Source organism: Gymnogyps californianus, chromosome 2 (genome assembly GCF_018139145.2).
Source record: "Gymnogyps californianus isolate 813 chromosome 2, ASM1813914v2, whole genome shotgun sequence".
Classification (NCBI taxonomy): domain Eukaryota; kingdom Metazoa; phylum Chordata; class Aves; order Accipitriformes; family Cathartidae; genus Gymnogyps; species Gymnogyps californianus.
In genome coordinates, this window is record NC_059472.1 from 44264686 (window position 1) to 44289958 (window position 25273).

The 25273-nt window shown below is 35.7% G+C and overlaps 1 protein-coding gene across 3 annotated transcripts in view; it reads left to right on the top strand.

Annotated features, from left to right (window-relative positions):
• Nucleotides 1-25051, top strand: part of PCMTD1 (protein-L-isoaspartate (D-aspartate) O-methyltransferase domain containing 1) — a 46010-nt gene extending 20959 nt beyond the window's left edge. Inside the window, exons 3-7 of one of the 3 annotated variants that reach the window (XM_050892880.1) lie at nt 3742-3844; nt 16074-16245; nt 16810-16830; nt 17846-17969; nt 22381-25051. In XM_050892880.1, the coding sequence (XP_050748837.1) occupies nt 3742-3844; nt 16074-16245; nt 16810-16830; nt 17846-17969; nt 22381-22751 (791 nt within the window). In that variant the 3' untranslated portion in view covers nt 22752-25051. The remainder of the gene's footprint in view (nt 1-3741; nt 3845-16073; nt 16246-16809; nt 16831-17845; nt 17970-22380) is intronic. The other 2 variants (XM_050892881.1, XM_050892882.1) reach the window with 2 other exon arrangements.
• Nucleotides 25052-25273: the final 222 nt, after the last annotated feature.

Genomic DNA, 25273 nt, shown 5'->3' on the forward strand with positions numbered 1-25273 from the left:
TTGAAGACTAAAATTTTAGTCTGCATCATGTTTATGCCCTTACTCTAGGTTACTGTTTTGATCTTCAGTTTATGGAAAGAAAAATCTAAATTGTGAAGGCTAATGACTCTTGAAGAAACTTAATTGAAGAATAAATCTCTCATCAGCATGCAAAAAATTATTTTAAAATACATTTATTTAATCATTTTATTAGTGAGAAAGTTTTGGGATGTAGACCGATGAGACTGTTTAAGCACTGCAGGTCTGTAGGTTTTTAAAACTATTTTAACAGATTAGCACTGTGTTTTTTCTTCTGTTTTCAAATATATTTCCTGTATGAAAAAAGATGGCATGAAATATTGCTGTCTAAACTTAAATTTAAAAAACCTGCCTTAGAGAAGAATGCTTTAATTCTCCCCCCCTCCCCAGTATTTAGAAAACAGAGCACGTGTACCAACAAATAATTTTTTTACAAATGAATTCCATTATGTGAAATAACTTCATTTATTTTAGTATGTAGTTTTCATAGATACAATTTTATTGACTGCATTACATGGAGTTTTCATATTTCCTTGGTTGCAGAAACCTTGCTGACAGGTAATATACAGATTTTACATATATTTATTTCTATACACAACTGAGGTGTGAAGAGTTGGTTTGTTAATTTTCAGTTTAGTTACTTTGTCATCTGTTCTTACTTATTAAAGAGCAGAAATTATTCCTAATAGTACATAACAAATGTCATTTGTTGGCATCTCCGGCAGTGTCTTTTGTTCCAGTTAATACCAATAAATTCAACAGATTCCACTGTTCTCTTGTGGAAACAGGAATTATGTTCATTCACAGGTAAAAATAAAAAAAAAAAAAGTATCTGCTCTATTAGAATGTTGCTTTGCGCTTTTCAATAGTGTTTCTATTTCAGAGTAGGTATTTTTAATTAGACTAATATTTTAAGTTCAGTGTTCTATTTCAGTATTAAAACAGTAAATATTGCTGCATTTTTTTCTCTAAAGTTATTTGCTCAGGGTAGTGAGTGATGGTATTAATTTATTTCTCTGCCTTGTGGAAAGCTTTGTTATTTCATTATTCTTTCTTAACTATGATGTTTAAAAAAGAAGTTGTGGCTTATATATTGCACTTGTATCTGTGTATTTATCTAACCTATTTTGAGTGTCTGTTGGTTGGCTGTTGAATGCTCCTGGGTTTGACATCTCCTTATCAAGCAGAACTCCTATCCTTCAGAATATTATATGCAGAGTTGAAGAAATAAAACAGGAAAAGGCATGTCTTCTACAGAGGGTGAGATTGGCTGACAGCCCCCGAGGAGCACAGTTACACTGCAGATGTTCCCAGAGAGCCAGCTCAGGTGCTGATACTTCTCTAGCAGTGCTGAGGAGCCTGGAGCAGCGACTGCTCAGCTACTTACAGAAGTAGACTTTCCATGTTTCTGTAGTGCTCTACCCAGTCTCCAAAGTCTGCTTAGTGTTGTAATGTGGTTTGAGTGCTAGGATGAGGCGTGGAAGGTGTAAATACAATTTGTGTGCCTTTATTTTCTTACTGTGCTCCCTTTTGATAAAATTACTAGTTACATATAATCATTCTTTATTTTAGTGTCTGTTTTAAACCAGGGAACATCTGCTTTAACAAGGAAAAAAACAGACATAATTTTCTGACAAATCATATTTTTAAAAGCTCACATTTTTTTTAAAACTGATTTCAGTGTGCACTGCAATTCGTAACAGAGAACCATGTGGGTTTTTTACAGTAGTTGGGTATCTTTCAATTTGACAATGTAGTGAGTGGTATTTCTGCCATGTAGGCAGTGTCAAAATGACTAGATTAAATTGGCAAATAATTTGAAACTGGTGAACACTTGTAAGTATAGCAACATACTAAAAAAAAAAAGCACCACTCCATGCAGATGAAATTAACTGTTGCTGATACTGTTAAAATGTAAATGTAGTTCAGACTAGATGGTGGAATTGCTAGCTCATTATGCTGAAAGAGGCCAGTTGACTTTGGAGAGTAGCAGAGAAATTGGTTTTGTGTTTTTAGAATGACTGACTCTTTGCTTAAATGTACAGCTGGGACTTTCCTGATGAAAGAAGAGAACAAGTTTCTCGTATTTCTGTTCAAATTATGAATACTGTGGTGTATCATGATGTGGTGGTGTCTTGCATTCATAGATTTAATTTCAAGCTGTTGGAGCAACTGACGTTTACAGGTTTTTTTAGTTCTTTGTTTTTCAAAATTGAGTATTGAAAGGAATGTGTGTGAATTTTGGAACAGATGATGTGGATGCATTTTTAATTTGCTTCAAATTATGAGGTTAAAGGAATGGTGATTAATTTTAATTAAAGAAAACATCTACCTGGATGCTGCTGCATGCTGTAGAACTGTAACTACACTGGTTAGAAACATCATAGCTTATTACTGTGCAAGGGAACATTAAATAATTAAACAGCTAGGAGGGGATTGCCTATGCTAATGCTTCGCTTAATGTGATAGGTAATAAACTAAATTTGCAGTAGGTATGAGTGTTAACAGGAGGTGCATGTTTTCACAAGTTCTAAGAACATCTCTTGGATGATCCACCTACCTCTTGCCTACCATCAGAGAGGTCTTACGAGCACTGCCTATGGTAGTCTAGTGGATTGGTTTTATTTCACCTAGTGGAAAATGTTGTAAACTATGTTAAGTATTGCAATTATTAATCAGCTTAGTGACATATATTCTTTTTTTCTTGCTGTAAAATGAAACCTTTCTCAGTAACCCTAGGTCTGTTTTGTTAATCGGTGTCCTAGAAAAGACAAATTGAATTCTGTTTCATTGGAGTAATGTCTTTGAGCTGAATATTTAGGAAAGATTTAGAATGCAGTAGAGGATATAAGTTTTGTCTAATCTTGCTGATGTTTGCTTTCCCTTCTTCCCCTTCCCTCTCCCTTTTCCAGTTCTGTGCTCCAACGACTAAAGTCCCTGGGCTACGAGTGCATGTTAAATATAGAATCCCCACAGCAAATGTGACTATCTGATTCGGATTCCTTCCTGATGTGGATAATCCTCATAATACTGTCTCATGATTTCTTCTTGTTCCTGAAAAATAGCATTAACTTTTGGCACACAAATTGACTTGGAAATATACATGGATTTGATTGCAGAAAAGCAGTGTTGCAATTGTGATGGGATTGAGATGAGTGAACATAACAAGGTCAATTTCAATGGTCTAAATGGAAATTATAAGTAAATCAGGAGCAGACTTCTGATTTTGGAACCTGCAAAATAGAAGAGCAGATGTGGCTAAGGGATATAATACCTGATTTCTGAATTGTCAAAAGCTGAAAATTTTGCCATAAGAAAACTTCAAAATACCAAAATACAGACTAAATTATAGTTTGAAATTGTTGTATTCCAACTAAATACTGTGTTGAAAAAGAAGTTGCTCAGACTGATTTAAGTGTAGTCAGATTCTTTTTTTTCTGCATGCTTATGAAGAAAATTCATTCTATAAAATTGTTTTGCCACAGTTCTGTCCCTGTTCTTTCATTGATCCTTTGGCCTTTTACCTTCCTCTTAAGCATTGGTAATGCAGATGCAAAAAATAACTTTGTCTGGCGGTGTTGGGAGACTTCTGTGTTTTATGTGATGTTAGTGCTTTCACACGTGAAAGGTATAATGCTGTTCCATGCGGTTGTGCTGTGCTTAAAGGAAAAAAAAAAAAAAACAACAAAAACCCAAAAACCACCCTGCTGTTTTTATTTACAGGACCTTTTGGGATAAATCATGGAATAGAGCTTCATTCAGATGTGGTAGAATATGCCAAGGAAAAATTGGAGAGCTTCATAAAATATAGTGATAGCTTTGATAAGTAAGTATCTAATTTGTCTAGTTCACTTTGCAGCAACGTTTTTGTTTTTAAACTGAGTGCATCGTTGCTTATGAGTTTAGGGACGGGAGAAGAATGACATCACACAACCAAAACGTAAAACTTCTGGTTTGACACTAGTTCATGCGGTAAGTTAAGGCTTAAGAAAGCACTCTTTAGAAGTGTGGGAGTATTCCTGCTGTGTAATACTTAACAAAATTGATTTCCCTGCATTTTGATCATGTGTATACATACGCACACATATGTATGTGCACGTACGTGCATATATACATACGTACTTAAGAGAATGATGTGATATGCAGGTGTCTTTGCATGTGTAGAGTAATTTGTATCCATTAAGTCAGTTTTTATTATATAATTGTACATCATCTTTCTGTACAGTATTAACTTTTCTGTACTCTACCACTGTTGATCTAGACATGAGTAAATTTATCTGATTGTCTTCATGTTTATTACCTGAAGAGATGGACTTAGGAGTATTCATCTGTGCTCACACAGCACTCATTTTTACTGGTATACTTCTGGGTTACAGGGCTTTGAACCTTACTGGTTCTACCTACTCAATAATTTATTATTATTATTGTTAAGTTGGCCCATAAGAATCTGGATCTTGGGCCTCTCTGCCTCTGTGAAAGGGAAAGTAAGGTTGTAGCTAGGGCTGTTCTCTGTAAAGACTTTTTTCCTTACAGGCAGTAAGTTCTCCAACAGTGATGATAAGGTAGCTTCTGGAAAGGCAGAAAAGCTTTTGAATTGTAGGAGTAGCCGAAGAATTGCACATCCTATGCCTCTTCTCTTTCCCAGTGGGCAGGAGAGAAAATTCTTTCTATCCCTTTACCTTTGTTGTAATGTGCTTTATGAACTGCCATGCTCTTGGTTACGTTGGCTGGAGCTCAATCCACTTTTTTCCATACCCCGAACTTTGGGAGCTCTGGTCTGACCACAGGCCTTACTCCTTATGCTCCTAAGTAACAGAAGGTGCTTAATTAGAGTATGAAGTTAAGTTTAAAGTATCATCCTAGTGTTACCCATATCTGAATTCAATTCTGTACTTCTGATATGGGCTAGGTGATTTTAGTACTGTGTTCCCCCATTAGAATAAATAAAATTATGTAAGAGAAAATATGTATGTTTCATTACTACTTTCTTAATTTTAATACAAGCACTTATGTTAGCTGAGGTTAATATATATAGAAGCAAGAACAAATAAAAATGGATTCAGTCAGGAACTTTATGATGCACTTTATATAATCTGTCTTAAAAGAAGTGTGTGAAATGTGGTCACTCGTGATCATTACTAATAGTGCATTAGTGGCTTTATTAAGTTAGATGTACCTGCCACCTAATCAATTCCTGCACATACCTGTACTCCTGCATTCCTGTAGGTGTGTGTACTCAGACATACGAAAAGCTGGTTTTGATTGAAATGTCTTTCCAATTTGGTGATAAGTTTCTGTAGAGAAACTAAGAGAAATTGAGTGAAGGGATAGCAAGGAAATGTTATTAGTGTTTAAACAAAATCTGATTAGGATATTTATGTAAATGAATATCAGAACACTGGGGTTTATGCTTTAAAACATGCAAGAACTGGAAAAAAAAAACCCAGTGTTGCTAAACTTGGCATCAGTGAATGTTAGTGTTGTATGTATATTGTGTTTGAAGGAGTAAGTGATCATACATAGTAAATGATCTAAGTATTCTTAAAGGAGAAGAGTATTTTCCCCTAATTCAGGAAGATCAGTTCTGGGGACAGTGTTATAAATGCTGTGTGCTATTTACAATGATAGTTAAATTGATCTTTAGTTATACAGTGTTATACTGATGAGGGGGGGAAAAAGTCAGCAGGTTGGTGAATATGATCTAAACTTTATCACTAATTTGTGTATTGTATCTTGTCATATGCTGTTTAACAATCCACCTTTTCCTCACAACAGTAAAATACTAAGCAATGGCTCCAGAAACACCCTTCTCACCAACCTAACAAAAATTATACTTCTGTGAAAGTGCTTTTTGATAGAAATCTACTTGGTAATAGCTGCACTGCAGCTGATGTGATACTGATTGGCTGGTTGGATTTTGTGTTTTGTGGGGGGATTTGTAACTTGTCTGCATAGCTGATTCTGGCTAACTGCTTTCTTTGTAAATACTCTGTATTTTAATGTAGTTAATGAAGATGTTTTGTGGGTTTTTCTGTGATGGGGTGCTTCTATGTTTTTTTTTTTTAATGTAAGCAAATTTGTACAGCATGTCTTGTATTTTAATCTGCCTTTCAAAGTAATGTGCTCTGGGTCAGTAAGTCTGGTTTTGATTCTTGTTTCAGTAACTTTTTCCTGCATCTTCATTTATAAGTGAAAGATATTTACCCAAAATTGTGCGGACTGTGGCATCTGAACTTAACTACTGATTTGGTCAGCTTAGTATTTGGACGAAAGACCACCCAAGAAAAAGGTGTGCGGTGTCTGTCTACTGTTGAACACTGGTGTATACCTAGCAGGCGTCCTTACTGTTTGAAAATAGATTTTATGTGGCAGACTGGTATGAATGAAGTTAATTGTCTGAGTGGATGTGTGTGTGTGATGGGGAAAAATACTGTACACTTGCCAGCAGCCTTTACTGAGGCACGCGGGGGACAGAAGGAGCACAGAGACCACGATCTGTTTTCCTGGCAGTAACAGTTACGTGAATGGGGAATTTTGTAAAACTTTGCAATGCTACTTCCCTGCGTTCTTTCTTCAGTGGATAATGTTCTTCAGTCTAGTCTGAATATTTTAAGCTATCTCCTTTTGAAACAAAAACCAGGGGTTTAATCTTATGGGTAGATACTTGGAAAGCTTCAACCTAGATCCTAAATAAATACTGTGTAACTTTGTGGTGTTCCTTTGCTTGGAGCAATAGGCCATTGGCTTTGCATCTGACTTTTGCGTGGCGCTGGGTGATGATGATTTAGGTGGGTTTTTGCCTGAAAGCAAGATGGAATATTGCTTTGATGCCATTTTTATGGGGGAATAATCCAGTGTTGTGTGGTATAATATAACTTTTTTCATTGATTCCTGGTAAGAATGTTGTTGAAATGTAATTAACTTCTCTATTATTGGGGTAGGTGCTTGACCAAAGACTGGAAGCAATGTAAAAATAGCATGTCCAGAAGGATTTGAGACGTCCTCTCTGCCTGAAGGGAGAGTTGTCTACCTCTGGTAGCTGGGCTTCTCTCAGTTTTGGCCTCCTGAACTGTTCATCGGAGGAAAAGCTTTTCAGACACCCGTTTCAGAAAGACAAATAATTCCAGTAGTCACTTGTATCTGTATCCATATCCCACCAATCTATAAAAATAGCTTTCCTCAAATGCAGGTGGTGTTCATTCTGAGAGGTAAAATGCTGCCTTGATTTTACTTGACAACATATGTTTGCCAGTAGAGGCAAAGGAGAAGTTCCATCTGAAAGTGTCATCATGGTTGAGGTGCAAAGATTTTAGGTACAGTCTAAAGAAAGTTCTCTGTCTGAGTCTGAAATACATGTAAGGCTCTCTTTCATTCTTAAAACCTTCAGGGAATGCATGCCAATTAAGGGGAAAAAAATCATTCCTTAAGAAGGCTCTGTCTGAAACACTTATGTGCAAGTACCAGGCCCCGCTTCACCTGTTTATTGAAGGGGAATGTGTTGTCTTTTCTGCTCCCAGTCAACTTCTAGACCTAGAATATCCAGCTCGGAGAGAGAGCCACAGGGCAAGGCTAGGTTGCCCATCTTCTAGCACCCTATCAAAAACCAAACCTGGGTAAGCTGGTGAAGTCCCTGCTGTGAAAGAAAATCACCAACCCTTCTCAGGATCAAAAGAAACCACTGCAATGGTAAGTGACAAGAACCCTAGTATTACTTCTGGGATAACTGTTCTGGGTGAAACTTCTTCTGAAGTCCTGTAGTAGATTGTGTTAGCACTGAAAAATAGTAAGCTTAATCTTCCAACAGAATATTTTTGTCTTCATTGAAATTCAGGGCTCCTGCTAGGACTCTGAAGGCCCACTTTCCGTTTCAAATCTGCTTTAATGAAAAGAAAGTTCCTTGTGTACACACAAGTAAAATAAAGCTCCTTCCTGCCTGTGCAGCTGGTTAATGATTGCAGTAAAAATCTAAGCAGGAAAAGCAAACTGTCTCCAAAGCTCACTGATGGCTTTCTCAGTTTAAACCTCACTGATAACTTAGTTTCAAATAGTGTAAATAATGGTTTTTGTAGTGGTGAATGAATTCTTGTTGAGGTTTAGTCTAACCAGAACAACACAGGGACTACAAGAATTCTGGTGGGATTCTTTGATACCACAGGTTATGTTAAACAAAAAGGAAAGGAAACTAAGCTTTTGGAATATCCCTTTTTTATTTAAAGATATTAAAGATAGATATCTCTTTATTTAGAGATATTAAAGTACTGTTTCTAATAGTACACCTTGTAAACCAGAAGGCTCCAAAAATGACAACTGAATCTACTCTTATCTAGGAAGGAACTAAACCTGCATTTTTCAAGTATTTGATAGTTGCAGAAATACATACTCCTGCCCTCTCAGAACCACACATAAAATATCTTGTAGAAATAAATAAATAAATCCCATGGTGGACACTGCCTTTCTTTGGAAATCTCTCATTGCTACAAGTTTTGGTAGTATTTAGAACATTTGTTACATTAAAGCAAGTGATGCCAATGCTCAGTGCATGGTTCCTATAAAATCTGTTGCTTCACAAAAACCCGCAGTATAAAATATGACAGTTTCAACCTATAAAACCACTTTTCTGCTTCAGTAAAAAAAGAAAGCAAATATTCTTCTGTTTTTGTAAACAGATAAGTTGTTTTCCAGACTTTTATCTGTGGATGTATTAGGGCCCTGACAATAAACTCAAGCGACAGAAATTTTTTCTTGCCTCCCTGTTCCTGTCTACTTTTCTTAAAATTCACTGTGGAATTGATAAAAAGTATTCTGTCAATATAATTCTTCATTTTACCACCAAAGTTTAGATACAGTACATAATGAAGTTTTAAATTTTGTAAACCAGTGTTGAAGGTGGAGTGAGATGAGTCATAAGTATTTTTAAGAACCAGTGTTTGAATTTTTCTTCAGAAATAATTAAGAGTAATGTGTTTTGGTCCACTTCAGTGAAACTGATGAGAATATCAGAAATTACAAACAAGATAGCTGAGGTTATATAATAGAAGAACCAAGACATTTTTATTCAAAAATGGAGATGACAAACACAAGTGAAGTAGAGATACGGGTTTCTCACTTACTGTCCCTACAGCATGGTCTGGAAGCTGAAAAAATGTTCAAGAAAAAATTACTGAATAGAAATTTTACCAGCATCACTTTTGGCTATTACTCTAATGCTGATTAAAATTACTATTATTGTAATTGGATGCAAGGGACTTAAAAGTCGTCATTGTAGATTTTGTTTTCAAAGATGTAATATTTTTATTTGTTTCTGTTTATTCTAATTTTTGTAGTGTACATGCAGAAGGTCTCACAAATAATAATACTAATAGGTAAAATCTGTGTAACTTTTCAATAAAACGTGCTAGCAATCCATGAATATCCATTTATACATAAACCAAAGACTAGTTCAAAGAGCTTGAAAAAATGCTTAAATGAGATGGAATGAACAATAGAGAAAAAAAAATACAAAATAAGGTGGAAAGAACTTGCCATCTTGCCCTGCTATTGTCCCACTTAATAGGAAAAGAATTAACACTCTTTAAAAATTGTTTTCCCATATTAACTGATGCAGGTTTTAAGTTTGTTAACTAGTGACTTAATCTTAAATAGACATCACTGACAGGATATAACATGGGAAGTATCCATTGAGAAACAAATGGGAAAACCTTTTCCTGCAATATATGAAGTACCTCTTAATCTGATTGTTATTAGTTTTTAAGCACTTTTGCAGTCGAGTAAAATGAGAAAGGCTAATGAGGCATAGAAACCGGAAAGTATTTCATTATTCTGTTGCATGTTCTTGTGGCATGTTATATCACACAAAGCCATGCGAGTATTGACCTTCATCTGTGGTTTTCAAAGAAGATAAGTTTTATGTCAGTTTAAATCCTGAAAAATTGACTAAATGAAAGCTTCTTCAAGGTTTCTTTCAGTGAGTGCATTAGTGTGTAAACAGGTTCTAGGAGTACTTGGAATAAGATTACTGATTTATGAAATTCTTACGTTTGACGTAGGAGAAGCTCTGAGAGTATTGTCTTTTTAATGCAAATGGACAAAGGAGCCAGAACGTCCTAGACTAAATTATGTGTAGCTTTTCAGTCTGTGTCGTAAAATAACCGCAGGAAACACTTATTTTTCAGCTGCTGTAGCTGTGTTTTAAAAAGATAGGCCAGTTTTTTGTTGGTGAAAAGAGTAAGAAATTTCTAAACCCATCTGACAGAACTGATTCTGCCCGCCCGCCCCCCTTCTTCCCCCATACTGAGGAGTCCTTTTGCGGAAAATATGGTCAGCAGTATATTAGAGTTAGGACAGCAGTATATTAGTATAGGACAAAAGTAAGTGTTATTTCCTTGTCACAGTAGCAAAAATAGTTTAACGTTTATCATATGTTTTCAGAGTCTACACATTTTGGAGATTCATTTCAATGTCTGGTTATTAATGTATTTGATGGTTTAAGGAAAGTTTGATATAAAGCTATTTTTATGAGTTCTTACACTGGATTTACTGTTCTGTTTTGGAATATGTGTTAAAACCTGGGTTGTTGCGTTTTTTCCATGAAGAGTTATGCGTGAAATTTGCCTTGCAATGCTTTTGAATTCTTTGTTGCAATGTAGTGTCACTGTAGTTCAAATGGCAAGTGTTAACAACCTGCCAACCTTTTCTTATACATTATTAAAGTTGAAGAGTAGTCCTTTGTGCCCTAAATTTATATAAATTTAAATAAATTTCCTATTAGAGGGGAATTACTTGGAGCAGCTTGATGGTGCTGAATGAGATTTCAGACTTTTTGGAGGTATTGAGTTGACTAACTAAAGGAAATGAGTATGGATGGGAAAACAGTATACTAAATTCATACTGAAATGAGTTTTCTTTCTGTAAGGGCTGTGAGCAGCAAGCTGAGATATGAGTGTGGTTAGTAAATCTAGGGATAGGCAGAAGCGTACTGTTAGATGATATCCTGGTATGAATGTAGTAGTTGAGAGGTATAAAATGTAGCTGGAGTAATGCTGGTTTTAAGAACTAACTAATTTTTCTCTTAGCAAAAGACAGGTGTAAGTAGTTTAAGTGGTTCCTCAGTATTGCTGTTTTAAGCATCTTGTAACATGTTTTACTGTTTCCTTCAAACACAAGCCTGTGGATGTTGAAAGTTGTTTTTCCTTCAAATTACTTGATGTTTCTCCCCAATTTTATTCAACTTGTTCCTTTTTAAAGAATTAAGTATGTTTACCACTTGGAAAAAAAAAAAAAGACAATTCATGCCTACTTGCACCTAGTTTCATCTGCAAGAGACATCAGGATAACATCCTGCATCCATGAAGGTTGTATAGATAGAAGAGCTTAGCCCAAGAATTATCCTGTACATCTTCAGGGTTGGAAGTAATCAAAGGGTAGGTTCTCTGGGTGGGTGTTATGGTAGGACGAACCAATGAATCCGCTTGTAAAAAAACCCCTGCTATTAGGGTAGGTTATTGTACTATGCTCTCACTTTTTTTTTATTAATATCTTGCTATCACACAAATACTAGATTGGTGGATATGGATACAAGAGCAACAAACTTTAATCTTAGTTCTTTGCTATAATTTTTTTTTAAAATGGATGTTCATTTTATTACAATAGTAATACTTCATTGTGTTGATATCTATGGGGAATCTTAAAAGAACATGGGCAGTAACAATCTATTACTTGAAAATTTTCTTAAGTTGCTGCAGCAAAGACAGAAATGCACTTTATACAGGATTTTTTTTACATTTAGCTGGAAGAAAAGTACTGTGGCTGTGTTGACGACGAACTTGAAACGCCCGTCCTTGAGGGATAGATTACAAAAATGCAGAAGATGGCAGGGCAGAATCAGGTCAACAGATGTTTTATGTGCTTGAAACTGCTTGATTATCTTGGGTCATTGCTAAACGTGATCTGTGTGTGCTTAAATTTATCTTATGGCAAGTGCTTGTTTAAACAGAAATTTTCTGTTGCTGTTATCTATAATGGGAATTCTTAATTTCTGTTCTGTTGGCTGTTGGTTCTCTTGTAATCAAGATACCAGATTCAACTGAAGAACGTAATGTGATTAAAACTTCTCCAGATTGTTCCAGCACTTTTTTTGCCTTTTTTTGGCATCTGATATATGAAATAAGAGGTTTTTTCATGTTACCTATATAACGCTCTGTAAGGCCACTCTGGCCATTTGGTAGAGGTGAACAAATGGTAAAGAACACTTGGCATTTCTTAGTTCCATTTCAACCCAGTAACTACAAAAAAAAAATTAGGTGAAATATTGCCTCATCTTGATAGGTAGCTTTTGTGATTGTCAATACTGCATGTTAAAGCAATAAACCATTTATTTTCAGTAGTGTCATTAATCTAATAAAAGATAGCTCAGTGTAACACAGAAGGAAACTGAATATCTGATCTGTTTTGCTATCCCAAGGGCAATAGGAATAAAATCAACTTGTTGGATATCATGACAATTAGGACTAAAAGTATTTGGGTTTGATTAGGTCAAGTTCCATTGTAAAAACAATGTGGTTGATACTACTTTCATACTGTAAGACTAACAGGCTTGTGATGCTGTTGGTAGGTATTCTTAAAATCGCTTGCTTACTTGTAATTTGCAGAACCTTTGTATTTAAATTTTGGATCACTTCCTGATCAAATGATGGAGTCTTTTATACTTGAGTAAAACTGAACTTAACTTTGCTCATTTTGAAAATTGTTTGGGCAAGTTAGTAGAACAATTTCTCAAAATTATACTTCAGTCTCTGTTGGAAGGTCATCACAAATTACTGGATTAGGTAAATACAAGAAAATGGTACAGGCATTTATCAGTTCTTTGTGATTCAGAGGTGTGTGTATCTTTTTGTGAAAATGGAATCAGCTGAAGATTCAGGGAGCAGGGAGAGAGTATTGTTGCATCACTGGTGAGGTTTACTTGGGAGTGTTCCCAAGGAGGAGTAAGGTTCACTGTTGTACAACTTAACTAGGTTTGAGAAGTCCATAATACTCTACTAAGTATGAACTCTATGCATTTATTTCTGGTATTTTGTCACTGCTCATATCATACCACAGGAAGCAGTCGCTTCTGTGGGAAACACGAACGAAGAGGGTTGGCTTTTGAACTCGCATATTGCTATGACCAGAGACAGTTTATAGCCTTTTCCTCCCATTTCTTCTACCTACTTTTAGCTTTCTGGGTAACAGGAAGCTACATACGGCAATTCCTGAACTGCCTATGTTTGAGTGGGCAGCTAGCATATCAATGCAGGCCAGCTGGGTGTTACCGTTGCATGGCCAGGTAAGCTGAGTAGACACCCTTGGTTTTTCACCTGACGTGGACTAAAGAGATGTCTTCAGGAATTACACGTACCCTAGTCCATACAGCGTTTAGGTTTGCTGTGGGAAATTAGTCTTTCAGGAAACTCCAGCTGTTGACAAATTGGGTTGAAACTAGCTAAAGCTATGTGGGGGAAGAAGGTATTTTTTGAAGTAAATGGACTAATAAATAACTGGCTGTTTTGGTCATAAGCCTCGTGTCTCCACAAAACTGTGCTAAGAATGTGGAGCAGAGTCCAGCCAATTTAAAGTGCCTGTAGACAGAGTTTGTCTCTAGTGCTTAACTCATCTCATTCTTGTAGGTGTAATAGCAAGTTGCTTCTCTGCCTTCATTTGCACTTTGTGCCCTTCTGGTTGCAAACTGTGCAGCTAAATGAGAAATTCTCTTCAGCTTTTACTATATTTGTGAAGACCACTGTGGATTTTCATCCACAGCTCATGTCTAGGGTATTTTGTGTCTGGGGAATGTTTTGCAGGTTTTTGTTTTGTCTTGTATTTTTGATTCCTTGGAGAGTTTGGTGTTCCTGCTTGTTTTAAGAGAGTGTGACCAGTGGCTTCATGAGCTTTAGGGTGGTTTCTAGTAGAATCAGCAGTTTAGGAGTATCTGGTAATAAGCTTGCCAGCTTTTAGAGGAGCATTCTGAGAAGATCGGAAGTTGTGAAAGTTGCCAGGTTAAGCAGGCAGGCTGTCTTCATTTTTCTAGAACTAACCAGGGACTGTCTCATGATTTAAAACTGCATTTTATAGAAGTACCATATACTCTTTCTCCCTGCCCCCTCCCCCCCTTGTACTTTTGAAGTCCAAAAAGGTACTTTGCTCAGACTTTCAAATTAAATTGATGTGGTGATGCTTGACTTAAACTGTAGGCAACCTGATATAAAAACTATAGCATGAACTGCCTGATTGACCTTTACTGACTGTGGAAAAATACATGATAGTCCAAGTGCTTATGAAATGAGATCGTGTCTTCAGCAAAGTGATCAGTGCCTTGGGTTTCATTTTCTTCTCAGCATTTAACCTTGCCTAATGTATTTCTAGATGTTTCTGTGTTAATCTGAAATTACTTCAACCACAGTTCAGGCTAGGCTAGCTGCCCACTTTTATGCAACAAGGCAGTCCTTCCCCACTCCCCTTCCCTCTCCTTTTTTCTTTTTAATCTACCAGTGTTGTTTGTAGCTTTCAGTTTTTCCTCTGGATTTGGATGAGGAAACAACATTATGGACTGTTGGCCACATATAGTAAATGGGAGAGCTATGGAGTAGTTGGTAAAGGATTCTGGGGTCTGTCTGTGACTAGTCAAAGGAAGCATTGCATTATTTTCAAGATCAAGCATCCCATCCTGGGGAAAAAAAATATACTTCAAACAAAAACTTGTTTAATAGAATTCTGATTTGTTAATGGCAGTGCTGTAGATAGGAAAGTCAGCCAAGCCTTATAGGCAGCATCCCTAAGCAGTGAAAGCTGCCAAGCTTCACTGTAACTGAAGAAATACTGATTAGAATGTTGTCAGGTGTTGTACTGGGACTTGCTACTGCTAGCCAAGTAAAAAAAATTCTTTTCCAATGACAGTCAGCTGTAAAGTTCATAAAGTGGCTACATGTATTTGAATAAGTTTTTAGAAAAATTCATTCCTTCTGGATGAAGTTTGAGATGCACTGGATTTTAATACTGCCAGATGAAGTTCATGAACTATTTCATGCAACAACAAGGTGTTAGGTTTTACTTAATATTTTTTCAAAGAAAACCATAAATCCTTTCTGAGCTACTTTGTAACCTCTCTTCTTAATTTTAAAGTGCTTGGGGAAAACGTAAAGTTATTCACTGAAGGAATTTTCTTACAAAAAGGTAAATTACTTTTATTATGGTGTTAACAGCTGAAGCAGTAAGGTGCTGCAAAGATTTGAAAAATGTCAGCAAATATCAGTGTAATAGAGAATATATGCAGCTTTGGCAATAAAGCTCTATCCTGTACATCTTTCCTTTGGTATTTTATGCAGTGACAAAGAGTACTTGCAGTCCTTGCAACTTCTGTTATAAACTTAGATCCACTTAAAAGCAGTTGTATAACTTTCATTTGCTAATGAAAATTAGAACAGATGCTTCTGAGATAATTAATCTTTTTTTTTTTTTTTCCTTGCTTTGTGTGTGGTCAGAAAATGACAGACTTTTCCATTAAATTCCTTTTTTGGGGAAAAGTGGATTGGGCTCAAGGTGGAAAATTGGGAGGTAGAGGAAAACAAGTCTTTTAAAAGCCTAATTTAAAAAAAATTAAGGGGGGCTATTAGGAAATGAACTGTTTCAATATTTATTCAACAGCCTGGATATTGCACATTGTTGATAAAAGTACTATTTTAAAGTCACTTTTACTGTATGGCTTGTAAGGTTTCTTTAGACAAATCTATTCGCTTGCAGTTAGGAAGTCTGGTGATGCTTTGAGGCCTTTTCTGTTTTGCATAATACTTAATTGTAACTGCTTAAGAGTTTTTCTTTGGTGGTCCCTGATGTGGCAGAAAAAGATTATTTTCAAAGTAGTATTGCCTTAATACAGACTTCTAAAGTATGTATGCTTATCTTTCTTCCTTACATAAGGGAAGATAAGAAAAATATTTTTCTGTCTTTATTTGGACTGGCTTTTCTTAAAAATCCTAATTTGAAATGTGTCTCCTCTTTGTGTTTTTTTTTCTTCCCCTTAGATTTGAGTTCTGTGAACCTGCCTTTGTGGTTGGTAATTGTTTGGAAATAGCCTCAGACAGTCATCAATATGACCGGATTTACTGTGGAGCTGGAGTCCAGAAAGACCATGAAAACTACATGAAAATTTTATTGAAAGTTGGAGGCATTTTAGTAATGCCTATAGAAGATCAGGTGACTTAGTGACAATTTCCCCTTTTTATCTTTTAGTATGAGAAATATATAATTTAAGGAATGCTTTTAAATGTGTATTTGACTAAGTTAATATTCAACTAATGATATCCTGATTCAGTGTGTTGTTGCAGTTAAGCAGATATTAGTCTTGTTAATGAAGTCTTGAACTTTTTTCCCTTAAACTTGTAGGAAAGCATCAATATCCTGCTTCCAACAAAGTCCGTGGCAAAACTGTGTCTTCAGTGAAACTAGAACTCCATTCATAGTGTTTTCGTTGTATTATACCAGTCCCAGAACTGCTTTGTAGTCTCCCTGCCACACAGACGTTTTCAGTCAGTACTTCAAAACAAAGAAACCACTCTCTAAACCAAGAGAATTTATTTCAGAGAAATATGAAATAGCTGTGATTAGTGGGACATTGTAAGGGGAGGAAAAAACTGAAGGAAAAAATGTGACTGACTTCCAGCAGTTTTCAGTGTTGCTTTTCCATGTTAGATTAAACGTTTTTCAGACAGGTGTATTATTTTAATAATACTTCGCACTTCTATCACTTTTCATCCTTAGATCTCAAAAGGCTTTACAAAGGTAAGTAGTATTCTCCCTGTTTTACTAATAGGGAAATTGAGAAAGACAGATTATGTGACTTAAGTTGATGTCATCCTAAATACAGATAATTACTGAAATGCTTGTTGATAAACATACTAGTTACTTTATCTTCCAAAAAGAATTATCACATTATGTATCTACTTTCTCAAAATACCAAAGTGATTTAAACATAGCCTGCATGATTCAGTTCCATAAAGATCTTTTTTTCAGTATTTATTGGACTAAGATACTGATGGAATCCAACTTAAAAGTAGTCACAATTTGAAAGCAAAATTAAAACTGAGTATTTCTACCTTATATACAAATGGTTAGGGGGCTAGAGTATGTAAAGTATAAGGAGCAGCTGAAAGATCTGGGTTAATCCAGCCCACAGAGAAACAGCTAAGGGAACGTTTAATTCCTGACTTGGCTTCCTAAAGGGGTGGAGAATTTACCTAGTAGATAGGAGTCCAATTCTCCGTGCAGATACACAGCAAACTGAAAGGAGAATGTTACAAATGGCAGCAATGGGGCATTCTGTCTGCCTATCAGGAGAACAGTTTTTCATAATGAGTGGTTGAACACTACAGCAGGTTGCTTAGATAGGTTGGGGAATCTCAGTCCTAGGAGATCTTTTTTAACTTCATCAGAAAAGCTTCTGAGTTGCCTGATTTAACTTTGAAGTTGGTCTTGTTCAAGCAGGAGGTAGGAATCCAGAGGGTGCTTCCAGTCTAAAGTATTCTGTGATCTTTTGAAAAAATCAGAAAAAGCAAAACTTACCTCAGGCCTTAATTTTCCAGCTACATCTCTTCCCATTGCCAAAGAGCCTTATTCAGTACTCTAGCGACCAAGTAATATGTCAAGGAATATGAAAGTCCTTTCTGTTCATAAAACAGCCTTTTTAAATTAATTTTGAAGCAAATCAAAACAGCAGTGTGTTTGAACACCAATCTGAATAGTATTGAGTATGACAAAACTGTAACCACTGATTTATTTTGTTTTTGTTTTTATGCAGCTAACACAAATCTTGAGAACAGGACAGAACACGTGGGAAAGTAAAAATATCCTTGCTGTTTCCTTTGCTCCACTAGTGCAACCAAACAGAAATGACAACGGCAAACATGACACTGTAGGACTGCGTAAGTGTCATTTGTGCTTGCAACCCTTGGGCTTGATGGGTGGTTATAGTGCCTGCTGGTGGTGCTCTGGAAGTGGGGAGACTATGCTATACAGACATAATGTGATAGAACAGGAACATACAGTTTAGCAAAGCAGTAGCTCACCGATACATTTTTGTGCCCCTGGCACATGTTCTGTGTTGCTTAACAGTTAATATTCTGAATTAAAATGATACAGTGTTTCCAGCTTATTTTTCCAGACTTCTTCTCCTTTTAGGTTCAGCTTCTCTATTTCTAGTGAGGTACAGATAAAATAGCAAGCTAATAAATAGTAGGTCTGTCAGGAGTGCTAACGTTCTGATGGTCTCCCAGAGAAAAATTTTTCTTCTCTTCCCCCTGAAATGGAAGGAACAGGTCTAAACTGCAGCTGTGGTATGGTAGGATATTAATAGCTGAGTGTGCTTGTCTGTCTGCAACTGATACAGTCATGCGTAGCTGGTTTTTTTAGTCATTGGGGTTGGCTTTCTAGCTGCAATGCTTTGAATTACGTTAGTAAAGGTATTTAGAAAGTCTCTGAAAGTACATCTGTTGCCAAGATGGTTAGATAGCATGATAAGGGGAAGGGGAAAAAAGTGGCAGCAAAAGATGTAGAGTTGAAATTTTCTGTCAGAGTAGTCAGGGCTAGGAGTAGAATAATACACAGAGCTTCAGTAGCATGTGGGAACTTAAATAAACCCAACAAAGAGCCTAGAAGATAATAGTTCTTCTCTCCTGTTTTGTTAACATATAACCAAAGGGAACTAATCCCCCTGTCCTCTTCGCATGTTTCTTGCCTCCATGCACATTTTTTAACTGTGAAACAGGTATAAACCCTTCAGGAGTCCAGGATGTCCTATCAGGTTGCATTGCCTATAACTCCTGATCTGGCTATTAATTTTGAGAGTGTGTGTGAGCTTGCCGAGGATAGTTCCTTATTACAGTTACCTTTACTTTTTTTGTTCAAAGTATAGAAGATCCCTTCCTTTATGTAATCAGGTCTTGTACAGAAATAATTCATTTTGGTTGTTTTAACACTTGCTTTTTGAGACCTCAGAAGTTATTTCCTGAAATTAACTTGTTAATACAAGATTTTTTTTTCCTCTGTTCTTTGCTTTAGATGTAGTCCATAATAGATAGGCTGTATCATGACACACAGTGAAATACAGAGGTGGCTTGTCAAACTTCCTTGTCTTACTATGATTTTATACAGTCTAATACCCTAGAAGATAGAAGAGGATCTTCAAGTGTTCTCTATCACCATTCCTGAATTTTCAGAATGAAAATAGTGCAGACCAGTAGAGTTCAGAACTGAACTGTAGTACAATAAAGGTGTTTCCTGTAAGTAGCTTAATATAATTATTTTGAAATGACTTTTTAGTGAGAAGAGGAAAATAACACACAAATGTGCTGCTAAGTTGGCACTATTTAAAAGAAAAAAAAAACAACAACATTAGGGGCTTGAAGTTGCACTCTAAAATGAAATCAGTAAGATAGGCTTCTTTCCACTGTTCAGGCTGGTCTAGTTCTATCATGAAGCTTAAAAAAGAAAAAAAGGGGGTGTTTGTAAAAAGTAGTGATCTGAAGCTCAAGAAATAAAAATTCTAGCCGATTTCTCTTTTATAGTAACGTTGTCTATTTGTTTCAAATCCACACACCTATAAATTATCTTAAGTTCAGAGTAGTCTAGTAAACATTATTCTGCAAACTTTAGCCAGAAATTGCAGATGTCACTATGAAGTAAACATGGAGTCTATGCCATACTTCGGACAACCCTTGAATGCCTTGTGACACATACGTAATGTTATATATAGACTACAGTTATAACTCTCATATGTACATAGGGCTTAGTACAATATCTGTCAGCCAGTCATTCTCAAAGTAGAATATTTTTCTCATAGAAAACTACAGAGGTGTTGCGAAAAGGATCATTTTACCAACTTAGTTATTGGTTAGGACACAGTTCACTGCTGCTAGACGATTGGAAAGAAGTGGACATTAAACATCCAAAAATTACATCCTATTCCTCTCATTTAAAAGAAAATATCAATAATGTGAATAGTTTGATTAATGCTTTTGGGAGAGAAACTAAGACAGACTGGCAGTAAACCATATCCAGATTCTCATGTTATGTGTAAATGATTTAAGATGGCTTATTCAACACCAGAGTGGTTACACCTGTGTGGCATGTTGCAAGTAAGGATGAACTCTGTCTTTGGGTAGGCTGTGAGCTATGTGATAAAGGTCAAGCACCACTAGCATTGGTAAAGTAAATATTCTGCATCTCAACAAAGTTTTACATTTGAGCAGGATGTTAACATGGTTGCGTATCTTCATGCTTAACTTAGTGTGGGAAATAAACTCGTGTTGACCCCACAGTGTACTGTATATACTAAAAACTCTGTCTGATCATGAGTCCAGTACATCACTGATAAGTCACAATGATAGATTTTATTGAAGTCTAATTTTCTTTTTTGTTTAATCGTAATGAAGGAAAAAAGATGAAACTTCTTAGATTCAGTTAAATTTTACTAGATTTTTAAGTTTAGCTACCCTCATGTAATTTTTAAACATCAAGCACATTTGAGCAGATCACTAATCAAAACAAAAGTGAGTTGTATTTCTTGGTCAATTTGGCTTAAATCCATGAATATCAGTGGAACTTAAGGCTACTTCTGTTATTTGAAGTCTTCCCTAGGTGTCCTCCTGAGTAGTTCTGTATTCAAACAGATCTTATTACCTGTGTAGGAGAGATTTCTGACTGTCTCACTGTAGGACCTCCTAACTATCCTTCCTACCTATCAAGCATTTTTTTTTTTTTTTTAAATGCAGCAAGTCTGAAGTTTTCTAAAAGTTCATTTTCTTCATGTTATCTGTGTGTGTCTGGGACTTCTGAACAGAAGTGCAGGAGCTTTAGGGCTTGACTTCCTTTATGTAGTATGAATTGTTGGTAGTTACCAATTATAGCTTATGATCCGGGATGTGACTGTGAGGAGCTTACTTTGTCTTTAAATCTTTTAGATGCTGTTGTCTTCAAAATCAAATAGAATATAATCAATCATAACTAGCACTAAAAATAATATGGTTGTTTTATATTATCTTACAGGGTAAAGCTGAGAGCTTACTGCTTTTACACCTTTTTCAGGATTCAGTGTTCCAAAATGTTGTTTCATCCTCTTTTGAAGGAAATACTTTTTTTTTATTCCTTCTAATTTTATGAAGTCTCTCTTACACAGTTCTGTATATGGGACGCATGGCTGCTAGTCCATAACTTCAATTTTATATACCTTGTGCTTGCATTTATTATGATTGGCATACAATCTACAATCATAGCTTGTTTAGCCTGATCTTATAAATGTGTTTTGGATAGTTAGAGTTTTGTTCTTGAATTTTGAGTTGGTTTTATATTAAACAAATGAGGCTTTTTTTTTTTATTGCTGTTGGCGTTAGCTGAAATCAGTATTGTCAGTCATAAACATCCTTTCTGTCTCAGATACGAGTAACTAGCATGCAGCTGAAGTCAGTGTGTGAAACAATAGATTTTGTTTGAAATACATTGAGGTTTTTTTTCAGCTGAATGCAATATTGGAAGTGTAATTATCAAAACTATTTCTTCACTAAGTTCTTTGCTGTAGTCCCCATTAATTTTATGCTACTTTGTACAGGAAGAAAAATGACAAGCAAGAAAGTTGCACAGGCTGCAGTTTTGATTGGTGTGCTTTTTTTGGTTTTGTTGGAATTAGCCAGCTGTAGCTCATCTAGGGCAGGCATCCACCAGCCCAGCAATACTTAGTCATCACCTGCCTGTCTGTCATTGGAAAATATGTGGGTTTTGGCTTTTTGTTACTTGCTGGTTTTTTTGTTCAGGACTTCAGTGATTTTTGATTCCTTTTCTCCTGCAACGATGAGTACCTTACCTGGTTGGTCAGCTGTGAAGTTGACATGGCCCTCCCTCATCAGTTGGATTCAGTAGGAAGTAGGGAAAAGCATAGTGAGTAGAAGAGGGAGGCAGAAGAAAGGCACTAGCCTAAACAAATGTCATATAGGGGTAGAAATTGTTTCCCAGCAGCAGGATCTTAAAACAGTGCCAGCAGTACGTCCCAAGACTTGCCAGGTGCTAAAAGGTGACAGTATTTGTTGTATGCTTTCTTAAATTTACATTAATAATCCGTTCATGCTTTCTACTTTTCTTGCACATCTGTCAAAAGACCTCTTCATTTCTTGGAGCGTGCCACAGGGTTTGTCAAGGTGGCTCTATCTGCCCTTGTTTCATTTGCGTATTGTATCATGTACTAAAATTTCAATTGTTCTTGAACATTAGTCTTACTGCCTTGCAGCTAATTTTTTTGCTAGAGGGGAATTTCACTTAGTATAACCTACTCTTCTTTCATTTTAGCTCCATGTGCTGTTAGGAATCTCCAGGACCTAGCTCGAATATATATCAGACGCACCCTTAGAAACTTCATAAATGAGGAGATGAAAGCCAAGGGTATTGCTCAGAAGCCTCCTCCAAAACGAAAACGCAGGAGATGTCGTAGACGCAGGATTAACACCTATGTGTTTGTTGGTAATCAGCTCATTCCTCAGCCTCTAGATAGTGAAGAAGACGAAAGAATGGAAGATGATAACAAAGAGGAGGAGGATAAAGATCACAGTGAGGCCTTGAAGCCAGAAGAGCCTCCTCGAAATCTGTTGAGAGAGAAAATTATGAGTCTACCATTACCTGAATCTTTAAAAGCATACTTGACCTATTACAGAGAGAAATAACTTGTTTTAAGTAGAAATAATGCCTACTGATAGTTCCTTTATTCTTGAAAATGTAGCATTTATTAAGAAGTAGGTGGACAAATTATTATTAGTCTTTCATCAAGACTGAAGTACAGCGATAAATCGTAACTTGTCTCTATCTTGTCTTTGCTACAAGGAAGACTTGCATTCAACAGTAGAATCCCTTTTTAAAAATCTATTTTTCTTTAAATTTTGAAAATGCTGTTTTAACTCTGATAGAAATATATATTCCATTATGCAGCACTAATCAATATTTTGCATGGTAAGTCTTTTTTGATCCCTAACAGATTTGTATTGATAAAAGGATGAGTGAAATTTTATATATGCTAAATAATTGTTAAACATGTGCATCTGACTTGATGAGCAATTTGTCTGTATTTATTATTATTAGGGGAACATTTTAAACATGCAGACACTTATCCTCTAATGTCAGAATCAGACCCTTTTAAAGTTTATTTTACTATGGCTTTGTTGCAATCATTATTACTATGTTGGTATAGATGTATTCCAACAACACAAGTGCAATAAATGTATACAGACACTGAATGAGCTGGCTTTAATGAAATATGAAAATACAAGTTCTGAAATGTCAGATGACCCTGCTACTTCTGCATTTATATCTTTTGCCAAAAGATCTTGAGAAAAGTAACAGCTTCTCTCAGAGCCTTAAAGAAACATCATATTGAATAAGAAGCAAAGCAATGCTTACTTCAGCTCTGCTTATATTTAACTCCATTCTACACTTTCAGTATATCTAACTAGAGGCACTTCCTCATTTGTGGGAAATTTAGGACAGTACATTTTGTTTATTTCTGCAGCTCACAGCATTGAGTCAAAATGTTTGGTAATACAAGATTGTAATTTAGATTTCAGTCATCTATATTTACTGCTTTTAAGTAGAGTTAGAATTTCAACGAAGTTTAGTTTGTATTGCTTATTGAGATAGCTATAATAGTAGAAGTTAGAATTTGTTCAGCAAATGCACTTTAGTAAGTGAATTTTATACTTAACATGCATCTCCAAGAAGGTAGACTTGTGCTAGCCTATATTTTGTTCCTGAGCATGGCTCTTAGCACAAAAATATTTATAAAATCATACGCATCTTTTGGAAACCTAAGAGTAGCAGTGCAACTGTGGGGACCCACAATAGTGCTGATTTAAATCCTTCTATGATTTTTCCTCTTCTAGTTGTGAAGTTACTTGCAGTTCTCATTTTTAACTTTGTTTGCTTTTACCATCTTAATTTCTTCATTCTGTTGTAACATAACCATGAGGGAAAACACTGTTTATTAAGAACTTGGCATGATATGCATTAAAAGCCACAATCATTGGAAACATAGCTCTGTTGGACCCAGTGAAAAACATTCCTCTTGAATATCCTGCACGATACATTTTATAATATTGGTAACAATTTTTTTGTGTAATAACAATAAAACAAAATAATCACATCTTTCTAAAACAGTAAATGTTCCTAGTCCAAGTATTTACAACCAGCCAATATTCATGTGGTCTAACAGTCCAATATTAACTTCAAAATATGTAAGCATTTTGTTGCATCTGAGAAGGAAGAGAATACGTAATCCCATGACACTGTTTATGGTGCATTTCATGCTGTAGTCCCTGTTTTTTAAGGTACATCATAGTAATGTTTAAGTGGAACTTCATGAAGGCCTGTTGTTACCAGCATGTGGACTTACTTTCCGCAATATATTTACAGTATAAGTAAACAAAACTATTTGAAATAAATATTCTGACTATTTTAAAAGCAGGAAAAACTAATAAATGGTTTTCAAAAATAATGATACTAATACAGTAATTGTGATGCTTCAGCTATAAGAATTGAACATAATCTTGTTTTAAATGGATTATTTTAGATAGAGTTTAAATAATCTGAAGTTTGAGATGTTTTGTCTCTCCTTTTCTTGGAATCTACATCCATAAGCTCAAGAGTATGAGATTACTAAATATTACTTAAATACTTTAAGGACTTTATACAGGATGCTTTTGGAGAATAAATTTCTGCATTCTTTCACGCCTGTATACTTGGAAAAGTGGACAGCGGATGACTTGTCATGATTCTTCAGTATGTAAGTTCTTTTTGGAGTCACTGAAAGAGAATGTTTCTTCTGTGTTTTATATGTGGATTTATTTTACACTCTTGAATTTATATTTACATAAATAAAAAGGTAGAAACGCAAAATGAATTAAAACTTAATTTTTGCCATCTCAGTTGATGATGGGGACATTGTTGCAATAAAATGGGGATTTTTTTTGTGGTTTCTGCTTGCTTGAATTTCTGTGTTTCTGTGCAAGTATTTTCAGTTATCTGGAAATTCAGATACCAGTTTGTTCATAGTTAGGTCAGTAACTTCTTAATAAAGGCTATTCTTGAATTTCAGAAATAGAGTAATATACCTTCTTGCTAAATTTTGAATTTTTGCAAAGGTTGGAAGATGAGATGTTATTCATGACACAGGAAAGCTATTTTGGGCCCAGCACTA